Source organism: Chanodichthys erythropterus, chromosome 23, assembly GCF_024489055.1.
Source record: "Chanodichthys erythropterus isolate Z2021 chromosome 23, ASM2448905v1, whole genome shotgun sequence".
NCBI classification, from domain to species: Eukaryota; Metazoa; Chordata; class Actinopteri; order Cypriniformes; family Xenocyprididae; genus Chanodichthys; species Chanodichthys erythropterus.
In genome coordinates, this window is record NC_090243.1 from 23,149,036 (window position 1) to 23,169,364 (window position 20,329).

Below are 20,329 nucleotides of genomic sequence, written 5' to 3' on the forward strand. Positions count from 1 at the left end.
TTTATCCCGAGGTTTACCGTAGTCAACTGGATCCGGGCCGTCTCCAGGTGAGACCAAGGACCTGCGCCTAGACACGACCACAATGGGTTTTTTTTTTGTCTCCATTTTAACACCTATGTGCCACTTGTTTGTCACCTGATATCACCTGATGGAGTTTGGGTTCCTTGCCGCTGTCGCCTTTGGCTTGCTTTGTTGGGGACACTTGACATTTGACTTGACATTTGATATTCAACAATGCTTTGATCTGCCTGCATCGACACTATTCTTTAAGAGCTGCTGTGCAGCCAAAATTATATACCAGTTATCACTGTAAAGCCGCTTTGACACAATCTGCATTGTTAAAAGCACTATATAAATAAAGGTGACTTGACTTGATGTTTGTTTTCTCAACTTTAATTGTGATAATTATCTCCAGTGAAAAACATATTAACTGCAATGCTTTGTACCTGTAAGCCTAGCATTTTCAACAATTATAAAATCCTCAGCATTGTCCAACTACACATATTCGTGCAAGCTTTCACTTTATTATACTGATGGCTTTCAGCTTTGAGACCTCTTTGATGTCTGGCTACAAAACGTTTGTTATTCATTAAAAAACAGACCGCTGAACCATTTTTTTTCTTCTTTTTTTTTTAATTTCAGGCTGAAACTGTAGGTCACAAAGTGAATGCTCAAGATCTATATATAAACACGGACAATCTGAAGTTTACAAAAAAACTTCCAAAAATTATTTTTTTGAGACTTTCATAGAAAGAATCAAGCAAACAATCTAGATCACCAACACTCTTAATTATTTGAAGTTAAAAATTATTTGTCCTTTAACCAGGTTGAATGATAAAAAGTAGATATTTCTGGACTGTTCTGAAAATTACAGTTCTTGTTGATCACTTCATTATGAACATATCCTCAATTTTCCTCAAAAACCCTCTGGACATGGGACAAACTCTTTTAAGTGCAAAATGTATTCTATACACAGTCTTATATACAGTGCACAAGGTTCCTCAGATCCATCCCTGGACGATCACTGCCCTGCAGAGTTTAACTCAAACCCTCATCAAACTCACCCAGATGTAATTTTACAGAAATCAGCTTAAGTTGTGTCATATCAAATACTGTCAGATGCAGATCAGTCTAAACAAGCACTGCATGAATTCGAAGGCACCTCTTGATTAACTTTCTCAGGTTTCTTTGATTAAGGCTGAAACTAAACTATGCAGGGCAGTGGCCAGATTGGAGGGACACTACAGTACACCTACCAAATCAAACCCTGGTACCACACCTTTGTTTCCTTGGAGTGATTCGACAAAACAGTTAAAGCCAACAAAAGAAATACAGACCTTACACATTGCCTTTACACCTGTAGAACAATAATTGTTGTGTTGTCGAATGTTTATAGGCCAAAGTTCACCATGATCTTTAAGGCTAGGAGAAAACACTGCTTCCTTCAAGATTGCCGTACAAGTCTGCCAGCTTTTTGAAGCGCGGCCCACAGTTGCTGAGGTAGTCATAACTCTGCTCTGAATCTGAACTGGGTGATTCCAGCGAGCTTAGAGACCCCGCCACCGAGCCATTTCCCTCAAATGCATAGGTCTGCAGTGAATCGTACGGTGGTGCTGAGGGATCCGCATCAGTTACTTTCAGTCTGTCCCAGATAAACTCTTGAAAGACAATGTTGTCAGGAAGTGTTTTGTAAGATGTCCTAGCTGAAGCTGAGTATGGGTTGACAGAGGGTGTTTCTGGAGTGACATTTTGGACCTTTGAATCACATATAACTTTAAGATTACGCAGTGCAGCCATATCGAAAGCTTCTGTATCTTCTTCACCTCCTCCTTCATCATCATACTGAACAATGTTCTCCCGCACATCACGCTCATCCTCAAGGAAAAGAGGCACTTTTCGTCTGCGTTGCATTGCCACGATCAGCAGCATCAAAACTAGAGGAGAGACAGACATGCATGTTGGACATGAAGGTTCAGTGGTTGCACCAATACAAATTTAATACAATTTAGTACAATTTAATACAATACAAATCCATATGACTTTTTTCTGTGGAAGATTTTTTGAAGAACATCCCAATCACTAATTTTTAATATAAATCAAAAACATATATACATACATATATATATATATATATATATATATATATATATATATATGTATATATATATATATATATATTTATATATATATATTTATGTCTTTAAACAAAACATAAATTCAACCACAGATCCAGTGTAACATCACATCACAACTGTTGCAGTGTCCAAAGAAATTTTGTGAGCTGAAAATCTAGTGTGTCTGCCCCTTCGGACATTCGGGAGGCTGTAACCCACTTCACACGTTATGAGTCAGTTAACCTGATAATCGTGTGAAAGCAGCTGGTACATGGCAAGACTATACTGCACAGTGGTACTTGATAGTGGACATATAAAATAGTACAATCTGTGCTGTTCAGCATGACCACCGGCCCACTGTGGTGTTATGCATTTGCGCATGTGAATGATGATGTTTTACGTGGATATTAGAATGAGAGTCAAGTATAAAGCCTATAGTTTACATAATAAATAACAGTTTAGCATCCAAATACATCGCAAATATGGAAAACTTTTGGATTTAGGCCGAATGAGAGAGGTAGGGCTATGCAAGCCCAACACCGGTTTCTGTTTCAGTTTCAGTTTCGCTTTAAATAAATTAGTGTTGGCTTGACGTTTCTACCTTTATTTTTAATTCTTGTTCTGTTCTGAATACTGTTAAATTGAAATTGATTTGTTGTCAAGTGAGGGGAACTAAAATAGCCAATAGTTGTATTTATAACCGTTGTAAACATTGCGCTTTATTTACTGGTATTTTATCTATCTATCTATACATACATACACTGGGCTATAATAATATTCATAGATCTACTCTATGTGGCATGGTTATGTATGATTTGGCAATAGGCAATAGGGGACAGCCTATTCCAAGGCTCTATGCTAACATTTTTCTTTAGGAGCACTAAAAATTTAGGAGCAAAGTCAAAAATTTAGCAGCACTTTCTGATCAATAACAGACATTAACTTTCCCATTACAGGGCGATATTTTCCCCTTTAAAATAATTTCCAGAGGCATTTTTACCATTATAAGAACTTTTTTTTTCTAAACGTATTAAATGTATGCATCATAGTTCGTCAATTTCTTAAATTAAAATATAAAATTTATTTTTAAATGTTAAACAACATATTCAGTTAAAACAATAACACCCAATGAGACTGTTACCAATCAAAAGAAATCATCAAAAAAAAAAAACATCTTTGCACTGCAGAAGTGACACAGAAGCTCCATCTGAAGTGGTTATTTAGACACATTTACATAGACTGCTTCATGCAGCTCAATGGTAAATATACCATACCATACCATACCATACCAACTTTATTTATTAAGCACTTTACAACAACCAAGGTTGACCATAGTGCTGTACAGAAAAACAACATAAGTAATAACCACACAATAAAAGCATTTAAATAACAAAATAAGTCAAATAAATACATAAAAATTGCTTACAACTTGCTAGGTATAAAAAGCCAAAGAAAACAGATGGGTTTGAGAAGGGTTTTAAAAACAGGTAAAGAGGTGGCCTGCCTAATATACAAAGGCAGAGCATTCCATAATTTAGGGGCACACACAGCAAAGGCACGGTCCCCTCCGTGCTTACGCTTCATTTTCGGCACAGTCAGAAACAGCTGTTCATCTGATCTGAGATAGCGAGCAGGTTTATAAGGGCGAAGAAGCTCAGCAAGGTATGGCGGTGCAAGATCATGTAGTGATTTAAAAGCAAATAGCAGGATTTTAAAATGAATCCTAAATTGAATGGGCAACCAATGCAGAGAAGCTAAGATAGGAGAAATGTGCTCATGTTTACGTGTGCCTGTTAAAAGACGTGCTGCTGCATTTTGTACCCTCTGGAGACGAGTGATGGAGGACCCACAAACCCCCACATAAAGAGAATTACAGTAGTCCAGCCATGTAGTTACAAAGGCATGGACTACAGTTTCAAAGTGTTGTCTTGACAAGATTGGCTTTATTTTGGCAAGCTGCCTCAAATGAAAGAAGCCTGATTTGACAACAGCTGTGATCTGACTGTTAAATTTAAGCTCAGGGTCCACTTTAACTCCTAGATTTGTGACACTAGATTTAATATAAGGAGCCAAAGTGCCCAACTCTACAGGCGGGGTCCCAGAGGTCCCTCCAAAAACCATCACTTCTGTTTTTTCTATCATTAAAATTTAAGAAGTTCAGAGCCATCCAGGCCTTTATATCTTTGAGACAATTGAGTAGTTGTCCAACAGGGTTTTCAGATTTCTTTCTCAGAGGTACATAAATCTGACTGTCGTCAGCATAACAGTGGAACGAAATACCATACTTTCTAAGTATGAAACCAAGTGGAAGCAAATACAAAGAAAAAAGCAGGGGGCCGAGGACTGAGCCCTGTGGGACCCCACACAAAAGAGGAGCAGAGGAGGATACAGAGTCACCTAAACTAACACAAAACCTAACCCTTGTTACGGATGCTGGTAGAGATGAGGCTGATACGGATTTCCACAATACGAATGATATGTTTATTCAACAGAAAGCAGGGAACACCAAACATACATCTTAACAAAACAGAGAACGGACGAGGAGTGAAGGGAGTGAGTGCAATATATGGGGAGTGCTGACAATAGAGTCCAGGTGCAGGTGATGAGTGACGATGAGGAGCTGACGAGGGAAGTGAGTGCAGGTGTGGAGAACAGGAGGATTCTGGGAAATGGAGTCCAGGGAAACAAGGGATCTGTAACAGTACCTCCCCCTCCCGGTAGGCGCGTCCTCGCGCCGTAGATGTAACAACCGGGAGGGGGGCGGGCGCCCTGGAGACCTCAAACCGGAGCAGGGGGATGAGTAGACTGGAGTGGAGGTCTCCAGGGCGGGCTCAAAAGCCATGGCGGGTCAGGGGCCGAAGGCAGCCATGGAGGGTCAGGGGCCGAAGGCAGCCATGGAGGGTCAGGTGCAGCAGGCTGCCATGGAGGGTCAGGGGCCGAAGGCGGCCATGGAGGGTCAGGGGCCGTGGGCAGCCATGGCGGGTCAGGTGCAGCGGGCAGCCATGGCGGGTCAGGTGCAGCGGGCAGACATGCAGCGGGCATACATGGCGGGTCAGGTGCAGCGGGCAGCCATGGCGGGTCAGGTGCAGCGGGCAGCCATGGCGGGTCAGGTGCAGCGGGCAGCCATGGCGGGTCAGGAGCCGAAGCCTTCGAGGCGTTGAGCCCAGGCGGCGCTGAAGGACCGGCGGGAGATGGCGGAACCGAAGGCTCCGCCGACCGAAGCGCAGCCGGGACTCCAGAAGGCCGCAGTAGAAGCAGTAGGACAGCCAACAAAAAGAACACCGGGGGGAGTGAGGAAGCCAACTGAAACTGAGGGACGGAGTGACGGAGCGGAGACGGAGGAGTGTAGTCCAGAGGGAAGGGCAGGCTGACGAGTGCACAAGGTGTGAGTGGAGGCAGGATGGATACTGGTGACGCTGGTGGACTGATGGGTAACGGTGGAACAGAGGGAGGTTGGAGCCGGGGTGTAGGTAATCGCCCAGAGGTCCGAGGTGGAGATCTGGGCGAGGGGGCTTGAGGTGAAGGTTCCGTGTAAACATAACTGGATGGAGGTGGGAGAGGGAGGCAGGGAGGGAAAACAGTCTTTGGGCTGGAGGGTTCAAAAACACAGTTCATAGGAGCAGTAGGTTCGGCGGCGGCGGCGGCTGGAGCGGCTGGCTCGGCGGCGGCGGCTGGAGCGGCTGGCTCGGCGGCGGCGGCTGGAGCGGCTGGCTCGGCGGCGGCGGCTGGAGCGGCTGGCTCGGCGGCGGCGGCTGGAGCGGCTGGCTCGGCGGCGGCGGCTGGCTCGGCGGCGGCGGCTGGAGCGGCTGGAGCTGAGGGCTCGTAGGCGGCGGCTGGAGCTGAGGGCTCGTAGGCGGCGGCTGGAGCTGAGGGCTCTAACGCGGCGGCTGGAGCTGAGGGCTCGTAGGCGGCGGCTGGAGCTGAGGGCTCGTAGGCGGCGGCTGGAGCTGAGGGCTCGTAGGCGGCGGCTGGAGCTGAGGGCTCGTAGGCGGCGGCTGGAGCTGAGGGCTCGTAGGCGGCGGCTGGAGCTGAGGGCTCGTAGGCGGCGGCTGGAGCTGAGGGCTCGTAGGCGGCGGCTGGAGCTGAGGGCTCGTAGGCGGCGGCTGGAGCTGAGGGCTCGTAGGCGGCGGCTGGAGCTGAGGGCTCGTAGGCGGCGGCTGGAGCTGAGGGCTCGTAGGCGTCGGAGACTGGAGAACTTTGCTCGGCGGCGTCGGAGACTGGAGAACTTTGCTCGGCGGCGGAGACTGGAGAACTTTGCTCGGCGGCGGAGACTGGAGAACTTTGCTCGGCGGCGGAGACTGGAGAACTTTGCTCGGCGGCGGAGACTGGAGAACTTTGCTCGGCGGCGGAGACTGGAGAACTTTGCTCGGCGGCGGAGACTGGAGAACTTTGCTCGGCGGCGGAGACTGGAGAACTTTGCTCGGCGGCGGAGACTGGAGAACTTTGCTCGGCGGCGGAGACTGGAGAACTTTGCTCGGCGGCGGAGACTGGAGAACTTTGCTCGGCGGCGGAGACTGGAGAACTTTGCTCGGCGGCGGAGACTGGAGAACTTTGCTCGGCGGCGGAGACTGGAGAACTTTGCTCGGCGGCGGAGACTGGAGAACTTTGCTCGGCGGCGGAGACTGGAGAACTTTGCTCGGCGGCGGAGACTGGAGAACTTTGCTCGGCGGCGGAGACTGGAGAACTTTGCTCGGCGGCGGAGACTGGAGAACTTTGCTCGGCGGCGGAGACTGGAGAACTTGGCTCGGCCCAAAAGTCTATAAGCCAGGCCGCATGACTGGGCGGCTTGTGTGAGGCTGGAAGATGGGTACTATCCATCCCCTCATATACAATTAAAATCCCCACAGGCACTGGAGCTGGCTCTGTGGGGACTGGAGCTGGCTCTGGAGATACTGGAGCTGGCTCTGGAGATACTGGAGCTGGCTCTGGGGATACTGGAGCTGGCTCTGGGGATACTGGAGCTGGATCTGGAGATACTGGAGCGGGCTCTGGAGATACTGGAGCGGGCTCTGGAGATACTGGAGCGGGCTCTGGAGATACTGGAGCGGGCTCTGGAGATACTGGAGCGGGCTCTGGAGACACTGGAGCGGGCTCTGGAGACACTGGAGCGGGCTCTGGAGACACTGGAGCGGGCTCTGGAGACACTGGAGCGGGCTCTGGAGATACTGGAGCGGGCTCTGGAGATACTGGAGCGGGCTCTGGAGATACTGGAGCGGGCTCTGGAGACATTGGAGCGGGCTCTGGAGACACTGGAGCGGCTTTCTTCCTCCTCCTCCGCTTACTGGGCCCAGTAGCGGAATATGGGTCCAGCCTGGGGCAGGCAGGGAGTTCGCTGGAGGGGTATGCGGAGGAAGCCGGAGGTTGACTGACTGGCCCGGCCAACCGTGTTTCTGGATGGACCGGACGACAACACTGATCCTGAACCTCTTCTACTAAGAATTTGGAGCCATTCAACCACAAAATTAAATTGATAGTATCGCTTAAGGAGAAACAAAAAACAGGTTCATCAAAACGGATAGTGTCGTCATCCAATCCATCCAAAAACAAGGAGATCAACTGAGCATCAGGCCAGTCAGACAAGAAAGCAAGCTCCACGAACTCCTCCACATACCTCTCCAGCGAACGACCCACCTGTAGGAGCCCGATGAGGCGATCGCCGGTTGTCAGATGAGTGAGAGGCGTTGGAGGAGCAGGAGCCAGGGAGCTGGTGGAAGTCTCCATTTTTTTTTTTGTGGAAAATCCGGTCGTTTAAGGTCCGTTCTTCTGTTACGGATGCTGGTAGAGATGAGGCTGATACGGATTTCCACAATACGAATGATATGTTTATTCAACAGAAAGCAGGGAACACCAAACATACATCTTAACAAAACAGAGAACGGACGAGGAGTGAAGGGAGTGAGTGCAATATATGGGGAGTGCTGACAATAGAGTCCAGGTGCAGGTGATGAGTGACGATGAGGAGCTGACGAGGGAAGTGAGTGCAGGTGTGGAGAACAGGAGGATTCTGGGAAATGGAGTCCAGGGAAACAAGGGATCTGTAACAACCCTAACCCACTGCCTTAAACGTGAAATCAATATTTCATGATCAACTGTGTCAAATGCAGCGGTTAGATCTAAAAGCACAAGGATAACACAGTCACCAGAGTCAGTAGCTAAAAAGATGTTGTTAAAAACTCTTTAAAGAGCAGTTTCTGTGCTGTGCAAGGTTTTAAAGCCCGATTGAAAAACCTCTAATATCTTATGTTCTTCCAGAAAGGCCAATAATTGACTGTACACAATCTTCTCCAGGATTTTTGAAAGGAAAGGCAATTTAGAAATAGGCCTGAAATTAGCAAGAACTGACGGATCTAGAGCAGGTTTTTTTAAGCAGAGGTTGAACTACTGCATGTTTTAAGATTTCAGGAACCACACCCGAGGTCAGACTACTATTAATAACTGCAACAACAGGTGGTCCTATAGTGGGAAAAACCTCCTTAAATAGTCGAGGTGGGACAACATCATTGACAAATATCATTGTTTTGAATTTAGAAATATGTAAAAATGAAACTTTAAAAGTTGGATATTTAAGTAAAAACAGTCTATGTAAAGTGTAAATATGAAAATAAACCCGCCAGTAGGTGGCGGTACATCTCAATGTTGCGAGTCACTTTTCTGAATGACAAGACGACGGATGAAAATTTGATTGCAAAGTGAAATGTAAACGTGCATATTTAAGCGACTTTGTCTTGTACTGTTTTGTTGTTGTTGTTTTTCATTAAGATTTATAATGAATCCACCCACCATTCAAACAACTGCTGCTACTTCAAAAGTGATAGTATGTGCACAGGCATTCATAACAGTGAGGGTTTTTTTTTTATTATTATTTTTGGAAGCATTTTTGCCCCAAGCCCCCATTAATTTCCAACCTTGCTTATGATCATTTAAATGTAGTATTATGATCATTTAAATGTAGTATTTCCAGTAAATTTTTCTGAAACATCTGCAGCATGAGATGGTCTTGTTTCATCTTTATACAATCTTTGAAGGGTAGTCCTTCACACACGTCTTTTGCACTTGTTCTGCTGACTGAAGCAAAGTCTTTGAATGAAGGTATGAAAAGAGGCCGACTGCAGTACGAAACAACTGTTGTGGCAGGAGGGTTGTGGTTCAGCGGAGTCTGCAGTGGGAGAGAGAGGTAGGAGAGCCGCGGTGCGTGAGTGGGTTAAGCGCAAATAACGAAAACCTCTCTCTTGTTTCAGTAATTGGCGTGGAGAGAGTATTTAATGCCAGGAGAAGCAGGAGCGTGTGAGAGAGAGAAGGACTACTGACTGCTGCACTACCGGATGACAACGGAGTTTATTGTTTATGCCTTTTTGACCGCACTGTGCCTGTCTGCACACCTTTTTGTTGTTGTTTTGAATTATAATAAAAGCAGTCAGAAGTCAAACCGACCCTGTCCTCTTCCTTCCTTACATCGAACATTGTTACACTGGTGCTGAAACCCGGGAAGGAAGACGGAGGCCGCCGCCATGCAAGTTAATCCAGTCCCTCGCGGTCCTACAACAGGATCAACATCAGGCCCTGCTGGACTTGCGCCAAGACCAGGAGAGGAGGTTCCACGCGATCATACAAGCCCAGCAGGAGGACCGCGAGAGGTTCCGGAGCTAGATGGAAGCCACGGAACATCAAGCTGTGCCAGCCCACCTGCCTCTCAAAAAAATGGGCCCTGCGGATGACCCGGAGGTATTCCTCGATTTATTTGAGAAGACGGCAGAAGTCTGCGAGTGGCCGAGGGACCAGTGGCCCATGCGCCTGGTCCCGCTGCTCTCCGGGGAGTCCCAGGTTGCGGTACAGCAGCTTCCGGTCCAGAATCTCCTAGTCTTTGACGACCGGAAGAGGGCCATCATCCGGGTCGGTCGGAGCCCTGAACAACACCGCCAGCGCTTCCGGTCTCTGGAGCTAAGCAAGTCCCTTCGTGATGGCCCGTGATGGGACTCCTGCCGCAAATGGCTGCTGGCTGAGGGAAGCGACATGGAGGGAATCATCGATTGAGTGGTACTGGAGCAGTTCATCACTCAGCTCCCACGAAGAACGGCCGAGTGTGTCCAGTGCCACCGCCCCATGTCGCATCCTGCCCCACCCCGGGGGCGGGGCGGGAATGGCCCGGTTCCCTTTTCGGCTCCAAGAGTCATCGGCCGGGTTGGACCCCGCTCCTGTTTCTCCGCTCTCTCCACGTCAACCACTTGGCCCACTTGCTGCCACGGGAACGGCGGGGAGGTCTGGGCCGGCCTGCTGGTGTTGCGGGGACCCGGATAATTTTGTGGATAGGTGCCCTGTTTTCACTAAGAGGGTTGCTGACGCACTGTTTGCTTTAATATCCCGAGTGGGGATTCCCAAGGAAATCCTCACTGATCAGGGCACGGCGTTTATGTCACGGACGTTACGCGAACCTTACGAATTATTGGGCATTAAATCGATTCGTACCAGTGTCTTTCACCCACAAACAGACAGGCTGGTCGAACGTTTTATCACACGCTTAAAACAATGATTCGTAAATTCGTACAGGAAGACGCCAAAAATTGGGACAGATGGTTGGAACCCCTGTTGTTCGCTTTGCGAGAGGTCCCGCAAGCCTCCACAGGGTTTTCCCCCTTCGAGTTACTTTATGGTCGTCAGCCCAGGGGGGTGTTAGACATCATAAGGGAAGCTTGGGAGGACAGACCTTCTCAATCAAAACACGAAATTCAGTATGTGCTGGACCTGAGAACAACACTCCACACTTTAGGGCGGCTCTCTACTGAGAATTTGTTACAGGCCCAGGACAAACAGAGCCAGCTGTATAACAAGGGAACCAATTTGCGTAAATTTGCACCGGGAGAGAAAGTGCTTGTATTGCTCCCAACATCAAGTTCAAAATTACTTGCAAAGTGGCAAGGACCGTTTGAGGTCACACGGCAAGTTGGAGAGCTCGATTATGAGGTAATACGCTCGGATAGGAGGGGAGCACGTCAAATTTATCACCTCAATCTCCTTAAAAAATGGAATGAGGGAGAATCAGTGATGCTAGCGACAGTGATTAGCAGAGAGGATGATCTTGGGCCAGAGGCGAATATAAAACAACAATCTCTCGCACTGGCCCCAGGAGGAGATCATCTCTCACCCTCACAGCTCATTGATTTAACCAAATTACAGGCAGAGTTTGCTGACATGTTTTCTCCCCTACCTGGCCATACAAATCTCATTCAGCACCATATCAAGACAGAGCCGGGCGTGGTGGTTCGAGGCCGGCCATATCGCTTACCTGAACACAAGAAAAAAGTAGTTCAGGAAGAATTAGGGGCGATGCTTGAAATGGGAGTAATAGAAAAATCCAACAGTAACTGGGCGAGCCCGATAGTTTTGTTTCCTAAGACGGACGGCTCGGTGCGGTTCTGTGTGGATTATCGCAAGGTGAAAGCTGTGTTGAAATTCGACGCATATCCAATGCCATGGGTTGATGAATTGCTTGACCGGCTTGGTACGGCTCGTTTTTATCCGACATTGGACTTAACAAGGGGTTATTGGCAGATGCCCTTGTCTCCATTATCCCGAGAAAAAATAGCTTTCACGACGCCGTTTGGATTACACCAATTTGTTACACTTCCGTTTGGGCTGCTTGGGGCACCGGCTACCTTTCAGCGGCTGATGGACCGGGTGTTACGGCCCCATGCTGCGTATGCTGCTGCCTATCTGGATGATATCATTATATTAAGTAATGATTGGCAGCGGCATATGTAGCATTCAGAGGCAATACATACATACATCTTGCCCTCCGCCTGCAAGTATGAATTAAAAACACAGTATCCAGCACTCATAATGATGACAATAAATATTACTTCTCAGTATAGAAAACTGATATAAATATATAAGTATCCATCAATATTTCACCAAATGTGTGTGCTTTTATGTGCAACGCGCTGATCACCCGTTGGTATCCTTGGGGGGGGTGTATGAGTCGGGTGGTGGGGGTATGTGGCAGGAGGGGCGTGGTTCATCAAACATTGTTACATTCTGATTGCATTAAAGATCTGTTAATGAGAATCGATCGGGTCACTCGCACCGGTGCGCCTAAATATTTTTCCACAGTCGCACGCAGTTATTTTTAGTCGCAAATGGACTGAAATGGTTGCACTGTAGAGCCCTGTATACACTGGTCAATATCTGTCCGAATCCCCACATTTTTTTTTAACATGTTTCAAAATGTTTAAGAGGTTGGGAGGTGCTTGTACATACTCAGCTCGGCTCGTTATTCATTTCACACAATGCAAGTCGCATTAACAAGCTTCCACGTAAAGAAAAAGGCCTGTGAGCTTGTACAACAGCAGAAGTTGTATTGTGTATGCCGGCTTTAAAAGGGTCATCATGAATCCAATTTTCCTTGATCTTTTGTCATATAAGAGGTCTTTGTACCTAGCATGAAACATCCTTCTCATTAGAAAACAAAGCATTTCTTTAACCAAGCTGCAAAAATTGTTTGTTTGAATATTATGGGATCTGTGACTTCACACTGACAAATTAGTTTGCATATGACCAGGACGGTCAATAGGGGGTGCTGTGGCACCACCCCTTCAAGTTAGCCAGAGAAGAAGGCTACTTCAATATAGATAAAAGAGATAATTAGATATGGTCATTACACCATTGCTAAAACAACATCTAATGGTTGCCTAAGACTTTTGCATAGAGATGCACCGATACTAAATTCAGCCGATACCGATAGCCGATTTTTCCGAGTGATATCGGCCGATACCGATACCGATGGTTTGGTGGTTCTGCCTTTTATGCCTTTTTTAAATTATAAATAATTAATTCCACAATTCTGAAAGAAATGCAAATAAAAACTTTATTCTCTCCATTTTAACAAGTTGTCTCACAGTAACTGGTCTCGTAAACAAAAATCACATTACCCAAATTAACATTTAATTTGATAACATTTTATAACATTTAACACATTAACTAAAGTCTGATGATTAAATTAATATTTCTCAACTCACTGAATGTTATTAATTCATATTCACTCACCACAAACAAAACCATTCTTACTTTATCATTGAATATCAAACTGATAATATATAGCCTAATATAAACTTTTTTGATGATATTAACTCTTATGATATAAACTTTAAAAAAAAGCATCATGTTCTGTCCACAAAGCATTTTCCTTAAATAAGTGTAAAGCTTCTCAAACAAGCATTTCTGCTTTACAGTTGAACATCAAACTGGTAATTTTTTAACTTTTTTGAATGCTCTTAAATTATATTAACATTAGGCTCTAACCTAGGCTCCCAATCACTCATTATTCAATTCCCTTATTTAAGAGTAATGGGTAAATTCTTCTTCATAAATAAAAGCATCTCTGCTTTCTCACTGCTTAGTCGATTTCTTTTCTCGTTCATTACATTTGATGCAGAGCTAAAGGTCATTTTGCTATCTACGCTCGTACAAGGCACAGACAAGTATTTTCTCGCAACTTGTGCAAACACAGGCAGACGGCTTTGATTAACAGCCCAGTACGCAAGATAACTTGCAACTTGCATTGACACACTCGCACTCTCTGTCACAGTCCCGGTTTCTTGAACAATTTTGTTGAACATGGCAGAGAGAGATATGCTGTTGTTGATTCACTTGGGTCTATGCAAGCCTTCTTTTGTTGTTGTACGATATCTAAAAAATAAAGCATAACATAAGAACTATTAGGCCTACGTGTTTTTATAAGGATTAAAAATAGATTTCTGAATTATTCAGTGGCCTATTATATTGAATATTACATATCTTTAGATAGAAACGTATCTTCTAGATTCTGCACATATCTGTCTCCAGGGTGTCTTTACCTTCGCAACTAGCATATCGTGCCTTTGGCATTTCATGTCAGCATCAAAAAACTTTTATAGTTTTTAGTTCTTATAGTTTTTCATAGTTTTTTATAGTTCTTTATAGTGCAAATCAATGGCCATAGCAATACAGTAGTTTGGAAGTGATGTTCCTGAAGTGTTTTTGTACTGCCTCTAGTAATGTTTTTTTTTTGTTGTTGTTGTTGTTTTAACTCCTTGGTCACTGTCGGCTTCTTTGCTCAGTAACCTTTTTAGAGTCTCAAACAGGGGGATAACGTCAGCAGCGGACACAACCGGTAAATTCTTGAGCAAGACTTTGTTAAGTTTAAAATCACAATCGATCCATTGAGCAGTGAGACTAAGCATACTTGTTGGGCTCACATCTGAAGACCAAATATCTGTGGTGAAGCTTATCGCGGAGTCGTTATGAAGAAGCTCGTGAACATGATCTGCCACACGGTCATATATCTCCGGTAAGCAGACTTCTGCGAAATGACGGCGACTTGGTAAAGTATAGCGAGGCTCAAGGTGTCTTACCAGTCGCTAAAATCCTGTATCTTCCACTACTGAGAATGGTTGATCATCAAGTGCCATAAACTCCATTATTTTCTGAGTAATATCTCAAGCTTTTGTGCTGTCGGATTTGACTTTTCTGGTGGTGGCAAATGCTTACGTGATAGACGGAGTCACGTTAGCCTTTGTTTGGCATTTAGCTTTTTTAGCTGAAGCAGCCTCCTCTTTAGCTTTGATGAACTCGTCATATTCCTTGGCATGTCTTTACACACAGCACGAATTCGATGTGTTTTCAAAACTGTAACATTCGTTTTGTGTGTGCGGTGAACTCGGTTTGGCTTTTTTCAGATTGTCCTCGGGACACAGAGCACTGCGCCCCAGACTCTCTCACTTTTGATTTTAGCAAATCAATATTGTTTTTACATATTTTGGCCTCATGTGACTGGACTGTTCTTGACTTTCAGCTAGGTGCAATCTCTTCAGAGATGACAGTAAATTTGGTTTTATCTTCACAAAAAGTCCTTTCACAATGCACTCAAATGAATAAAGATCATGAAGCTTGGATTGAGTTGGCTAGTTTGATGCGATGCAAGTCATGCCTTTTATTGTTTTCCCTGTTTGGTATTTCAAAGTCCTGTCACCGAAGCATTGTGGGCAATGACACAGAAAGTAAATTAAACAATGCAGTTTAACTTAAGGCGATCATCGGCGTCCAAGCACAATGGCTTGTGTAGATGATATAGTTATACAATGGACATGTCTCTTTTCAAATAAAACATAAGCGTTTAAGTGTGTCTTTATAGAAGGGTTATTATATGTATTATATTATAATAGACAAATAATATAGTGTCTCTTCTTCAACTGGACATTCATTCAGTAATGTCTGGAAACTCAACAAATATTAAAAAACAAATAAAATAAAATAATGGGTCCCACTTTATATTAAGTGGCCTTAACTACTATGTACTTAAATCAAAAACTAAGTACAATGTACTTATTGGGTTCATATTGAATTGCAAAACACTTTTCTGCTATTGAGGTGGGATACGGGTAAGGTTAGGGAAAGCTTTGGTGGTATGGTTAGGTTTAAGGGTAGGGGTAAGGGTTAAGGGATGGGTCAACAGTGTAATTATAAATGTTATTACAGATATTAATTACAGATGTAATTACATGCAGGTGTTTTTAAAATATTGTGTACATACATGTTTTTACATTGTACTTATAAGTGCATTGTGACAAATGATTAATTTAAATGTAAGTACACAGTGTTTAAGGCCACTTAATATAAAGTGGGTCCAAATAATGGTTTATAAGTATTTTGGAGACCACAGTTTTTGCAAACGTATTACATTTATGAACTTTATTTATGAACTTACAACTTATTACATTCACTTATAACTTTATGAAACTATAATGAATTTATATGCATTTTGTTAACACAAGTCAATTTATTTAACTATTTTCACAGTCTTTAAAACTGAGGTCTTAAAGGATTTGCTATCCTGTGGCTTCCTCTGATGGACAACATTAGTATTAAGGCCTTCATCTTGATAATAAATTATATATATATAATTATTTTTTTAATGATTACCTTATTACTGATAATATACCCACATTAAACTCAAATTCACTTATTCCTTCTTTCATGTTTTAACAGTTGAGATTGTGAACTTCCGTAATGATACATTATTATATCACTTGTTAAACTGTTATTTAACAATTACATTCAGTCATTAACAGTGTGATTCAGTCTGTTTGCGCCAAATAGTTTTAAATTATCGCACAATAAGCCCTGTCCACTGGCGATCAGTTACGTAATGGCTTACAGCTGTCAACACCAGACACGAGCATCAACAGCAAATAGTACCCATTATAATCACTGACGATGTCTACACTGCATACAGTATATGGCTTCCCATTCAGTTTCTGATGTACTTCTGACAACGGGAGAAATGGAAGAAGAATGTTTACTTTGACGAGTTCTGTTTAAATAGCTCATTCTCTGGACAGACTTCAGAAGAACTCCAGCATCAGGAACAAGTACAGAGTTTTGACTTGCAACATGAAGTTTGTTCCACATCTGATTCTGATCAAGATCAACCCACGCACACAGGGAGAGATGGTTTGATTGACATGTAAAGGAAATTCAAACAGTGCTAAAGCATAAATATCCATGATAATTTTTGAACCTTTTATTCTCAGTGGAAATGACCATCTAATTGCACTTTAGAGACATTAGTGAATAATTAGACATCTCTTATGGATTTTCTTTATAGAAACATTCCATGATATCTCACTCATTTTGCCACATCCCCTCTCATATATTACAACCGAAAATAATCTACAACCAAATGTCAACCAGCAAATGCCTAATGATGCACCATCCATCAATGTTCCAGCAGGGATAGTGAAATATTGCTCAGTAAAAGCAATATTTCACTGTGATTTTTAGTGGAATCTGTGAAGCAGGAATGTGATGCATTCATACAGGCTTGAGCAGGTCGAAGGTTTGAGATACATAATAGCACATATGAGATCAAGTATGGAGACTATGGAGATAAAAACTATGGTCTAACTTTAACTGTACACATCAGTTCTCTTTGTAGAGTTAATTATTACCTTCATTAAAGTCCTTTTTTTTTAATTTCTCCCTTTCCATTGAACTTGAGGATTTCCTTGTCATCTTTATTTGCATCCATGGTCCTTTTTTATATATATATATATACTGAGGAATTTATGTAATTAAGTTTGCAAATGATCCATCAGGCTCAGGGCACAGTTGAACAATGAGCAGTTACTGAGGGAAGACTGCAGACATTAAAAAACAGGTCACCCAAAAAATACGTTTTTATCATTATTTACCCTCTCATATGTTTTTTTGTTGTTGTTGTTCGTTTGTGTGTTTGTTTTTTAATGCAACAGTAATTTTGCAGAAGGTTCTTCTTTTACATACAACACAAGAAACTAGGGCTACCAAACTCTGAAGTGGACAAACTGCTGAGGGCTACGCACTAGCAGACAAAAGTTATGACGCACTTGACTGAATGTGTTTCTTATGATCTTAAGTAAAAATAGTGCTAAATATTCTATTTACACTATATAAAAGTAGCAGCTGTTTGCAATAAATGCAAATAGTTGTAAGACTATAAAATATACTTACAAATACTATCTGCACCTCAGTTGTACATTAACAGGATGCAATAATAACAGAGTGTAAATGACTATATTTATTAAAATTATTAAATGGATACCACCTTATTGAGACAATAAAGCCCTCCTTACATCTACCCCTATCCGATAAACACTTTATTATTAAACACTCATTAGGCACTTTATTTCCACTTTTCAAATATTTTCTTCTTCTTTTTTGAAAATAAATGCCTTTCCAATCTAATAGGAAAAGGGAGAAGAGCGAATTTAGCAAAGGCGTATTTGAACTTGTGTCAATTACTTCAAAAGATACTTCAGTGTGCCATACTCCCTACAGCCTACACTACTGCAGACATCGAGTCTGAGTCAAAAACTGCGTGTCTTATTTAATCTTGTGTGGCTCAACCAGACACTGGTGGGCGGAGTTAGTGTAAATAACTCCAAGACAGGCTATTTACAATTAGTGTAAATAGACACTCTGTTATTTATTTAGTAGATGAAAAAGGAAATGAAGCCAACAAGAACTCAGCATGGAAACTCTACTGTATAAGTTATTATTATACAAAGGCTGGTTACTTTGATAGAAGGTACTTTTGGATTTATTAATTTATTGGTCACTACATAATTGCTACACTATAAATTTGTGTTATTTCATAGTTTTGATGTCTTTTATTCTAAAATGTAAAAAAAAAAAAAAATAGTAAATAGTATTGTAGTATTATAGTAGGAGTTTGCAAACTTTTGACTGGTAGTGTACTTTAAGACTTCTAAAACAATAAGATTGTTTGCCTTCCATCCTAGCTCTATAATACACATGTGTGAAAACTTTCTATACAGAGAGAAAGCAGTGCAATCAACACCACAGGAGAAGACAACAGAGCTGAAACACTGCTTGCTGTTGTGCTATCACAGTCTTACCCAGCAGTATGATGATGCAGCCCAGTACAGAAAGCACAGCTCCAGTGCTGAGACCTGCGGGGAGGGAGAAGGCCACAGCGCCACACGCCCGAGGAACCCCATCCATATCACAGTCACACACCCGCACGGAAAGCGTGTTAGTGCTGCTCAAGGCTGGACTGCCGCTGTCCACAATCAGCACTGGTAACAGGTACAGTGACTGCTCTTGTCGATGAAAACCAGTACGCTTGGTCAGCACTGATGCGGTGTTATCTGAGAGGGACAGGCAAATGTCAAGGGTAAGAATGTGAAATTAGCTGATAGACTCATTAACATGTCAGAAGTGTTAGACTGGATCAAGACTGGTCACTTGACACCAAACCGAGGATTGAGAGTTAAATGAACCTCTGAATGAAAGGATGGATGGATGAAGAGTTGGAAGATGGGAAAACACAATCACTTCACGTGAAAGAGATGAGAATATGTATATACAAAATACATTATATTGCCAAAAGTTTTGGGATGCCTGCCTTTACGTGCACATGAACTTTAATGACATCCCATTCATTAATCCGTAGGGTTTAATATGGACTTGGCCCACCCTTTGCAGCTATAACAGCTTCAACCCTTCTGGGAAGGCTTTCCACAATGTTTAGGAGTGTGTTTATGGTAATTTTTGACCATTCTTCTAGAAGCCCATTTGTGAGGTCAGGCAGTGATGTTGGCGAGAACTGGTCAGGCCAGTCAAGGTTCTCCACACCAAACTCGCTCATCCATGTCTTTATGGATCTTGCTTTGTGCACTGGTGCGCAGTCATGTTGGAGCAGGAAGGGATCATCCCCAAACTGTTCCCACAAAGTTAGGAGCATGAAATTGTCCAAAATGTCTTGGTATGCTGAAGCATTAAGAGTTCCTTTCACTGGAACTAAGGGTTCAAGCCCAACCCCTGAACAACAACCCCACACCATAATCCCCCTCCACCAAACTTTACACTCGGCACAATGCAGTCAGGCAAGTACCGTTCTCCTGGAACCGCCAAACCCAGACTCGTCCATCGGTCGCCAGACAGAGAAGCGTGATTGGTCACTCCAGAGAACACGTCTCCACTGCTCTAGAGTCCAGTGACGGTGTGCTTTACACCACTGCATCCCACGCTTTGCATTGCACATGGTGATGTAAGGCTTGGATGCAGCTGCTCGGCCATGGAAACCCATTCCATGAAGATCTCTACACACTCTTCTTGAGCTAATCTGAAGGCCACATGAAGTTTGGAGGTCTGTAGAAATTGACGGGCAGAAAGTTGGCGATTTCTGCGCACTGTGATTTTACGTGTCCTACCACTTCATGGCTGAGTTGCTGTTGTTCTCAATTGCTTCCACTTTGTTATGATACCACTAACAGTTGACTGTGGAATATTTAGTAGTGAGGAAATTTCACGAATGGACTTTTTGCACAGGTGGCAACCTATCACAGTACCACGCTTGAATTCACTGATGTTTGTAGAAGCAGTCTGCATGCATTGATTTATACACCTGTGGTCATGGAAGTGATTGGAGCACCTGAATTCAATGATTTGGAGGGGTGTCCCAATACTTTTGCCAATATAGTTTCACGAGTTTGTGTGCCCATATAATCTTAGCTTAAGTAGTAAACAGATTTGGCTTGCTGTCTGCTATAGAGGAGCTCGGAAAGAATATACTACTCGAGCTCAGATTGCCCCCCTATAACAGGCAAAATAAGTACAAAAGGAGGAGAAGGGGAGGAGGAGGGATGCCAAAAGAACTAACTACAGGAAGAGGTAAGATGCTG

General features: G+C 43.6%; 1 protein-coding gene across 1 annotated transcript in view; it reads right to left on the reverse strand.

Moving 5' to 3' along the window:
- Nucleotides 1-1,422: 1,422 nt before the first annotated feature.
- The window catches only part of LOC137013463 (cadherin-7-like), a 98,467-nt gene continuing 79,560 nt past the window's right edge, over nt 1,423-20,329 (reverse strand). The window contains exons 9-10 of the mRNA XM_067377236.1: nt 18,542-18,793; nt 1,423-1,934 (exon numbers count right to left, since the gene is read on the reverse strand). Of these exons, the coding sequence (XP_067233337.1) occupies nt 1,423-1,934; nt 18,542-18,793 (764 nt within the window). The remainder of the gene's footprint in view (nt 1,935-18,541; nt 18,794-20,329) is intronic.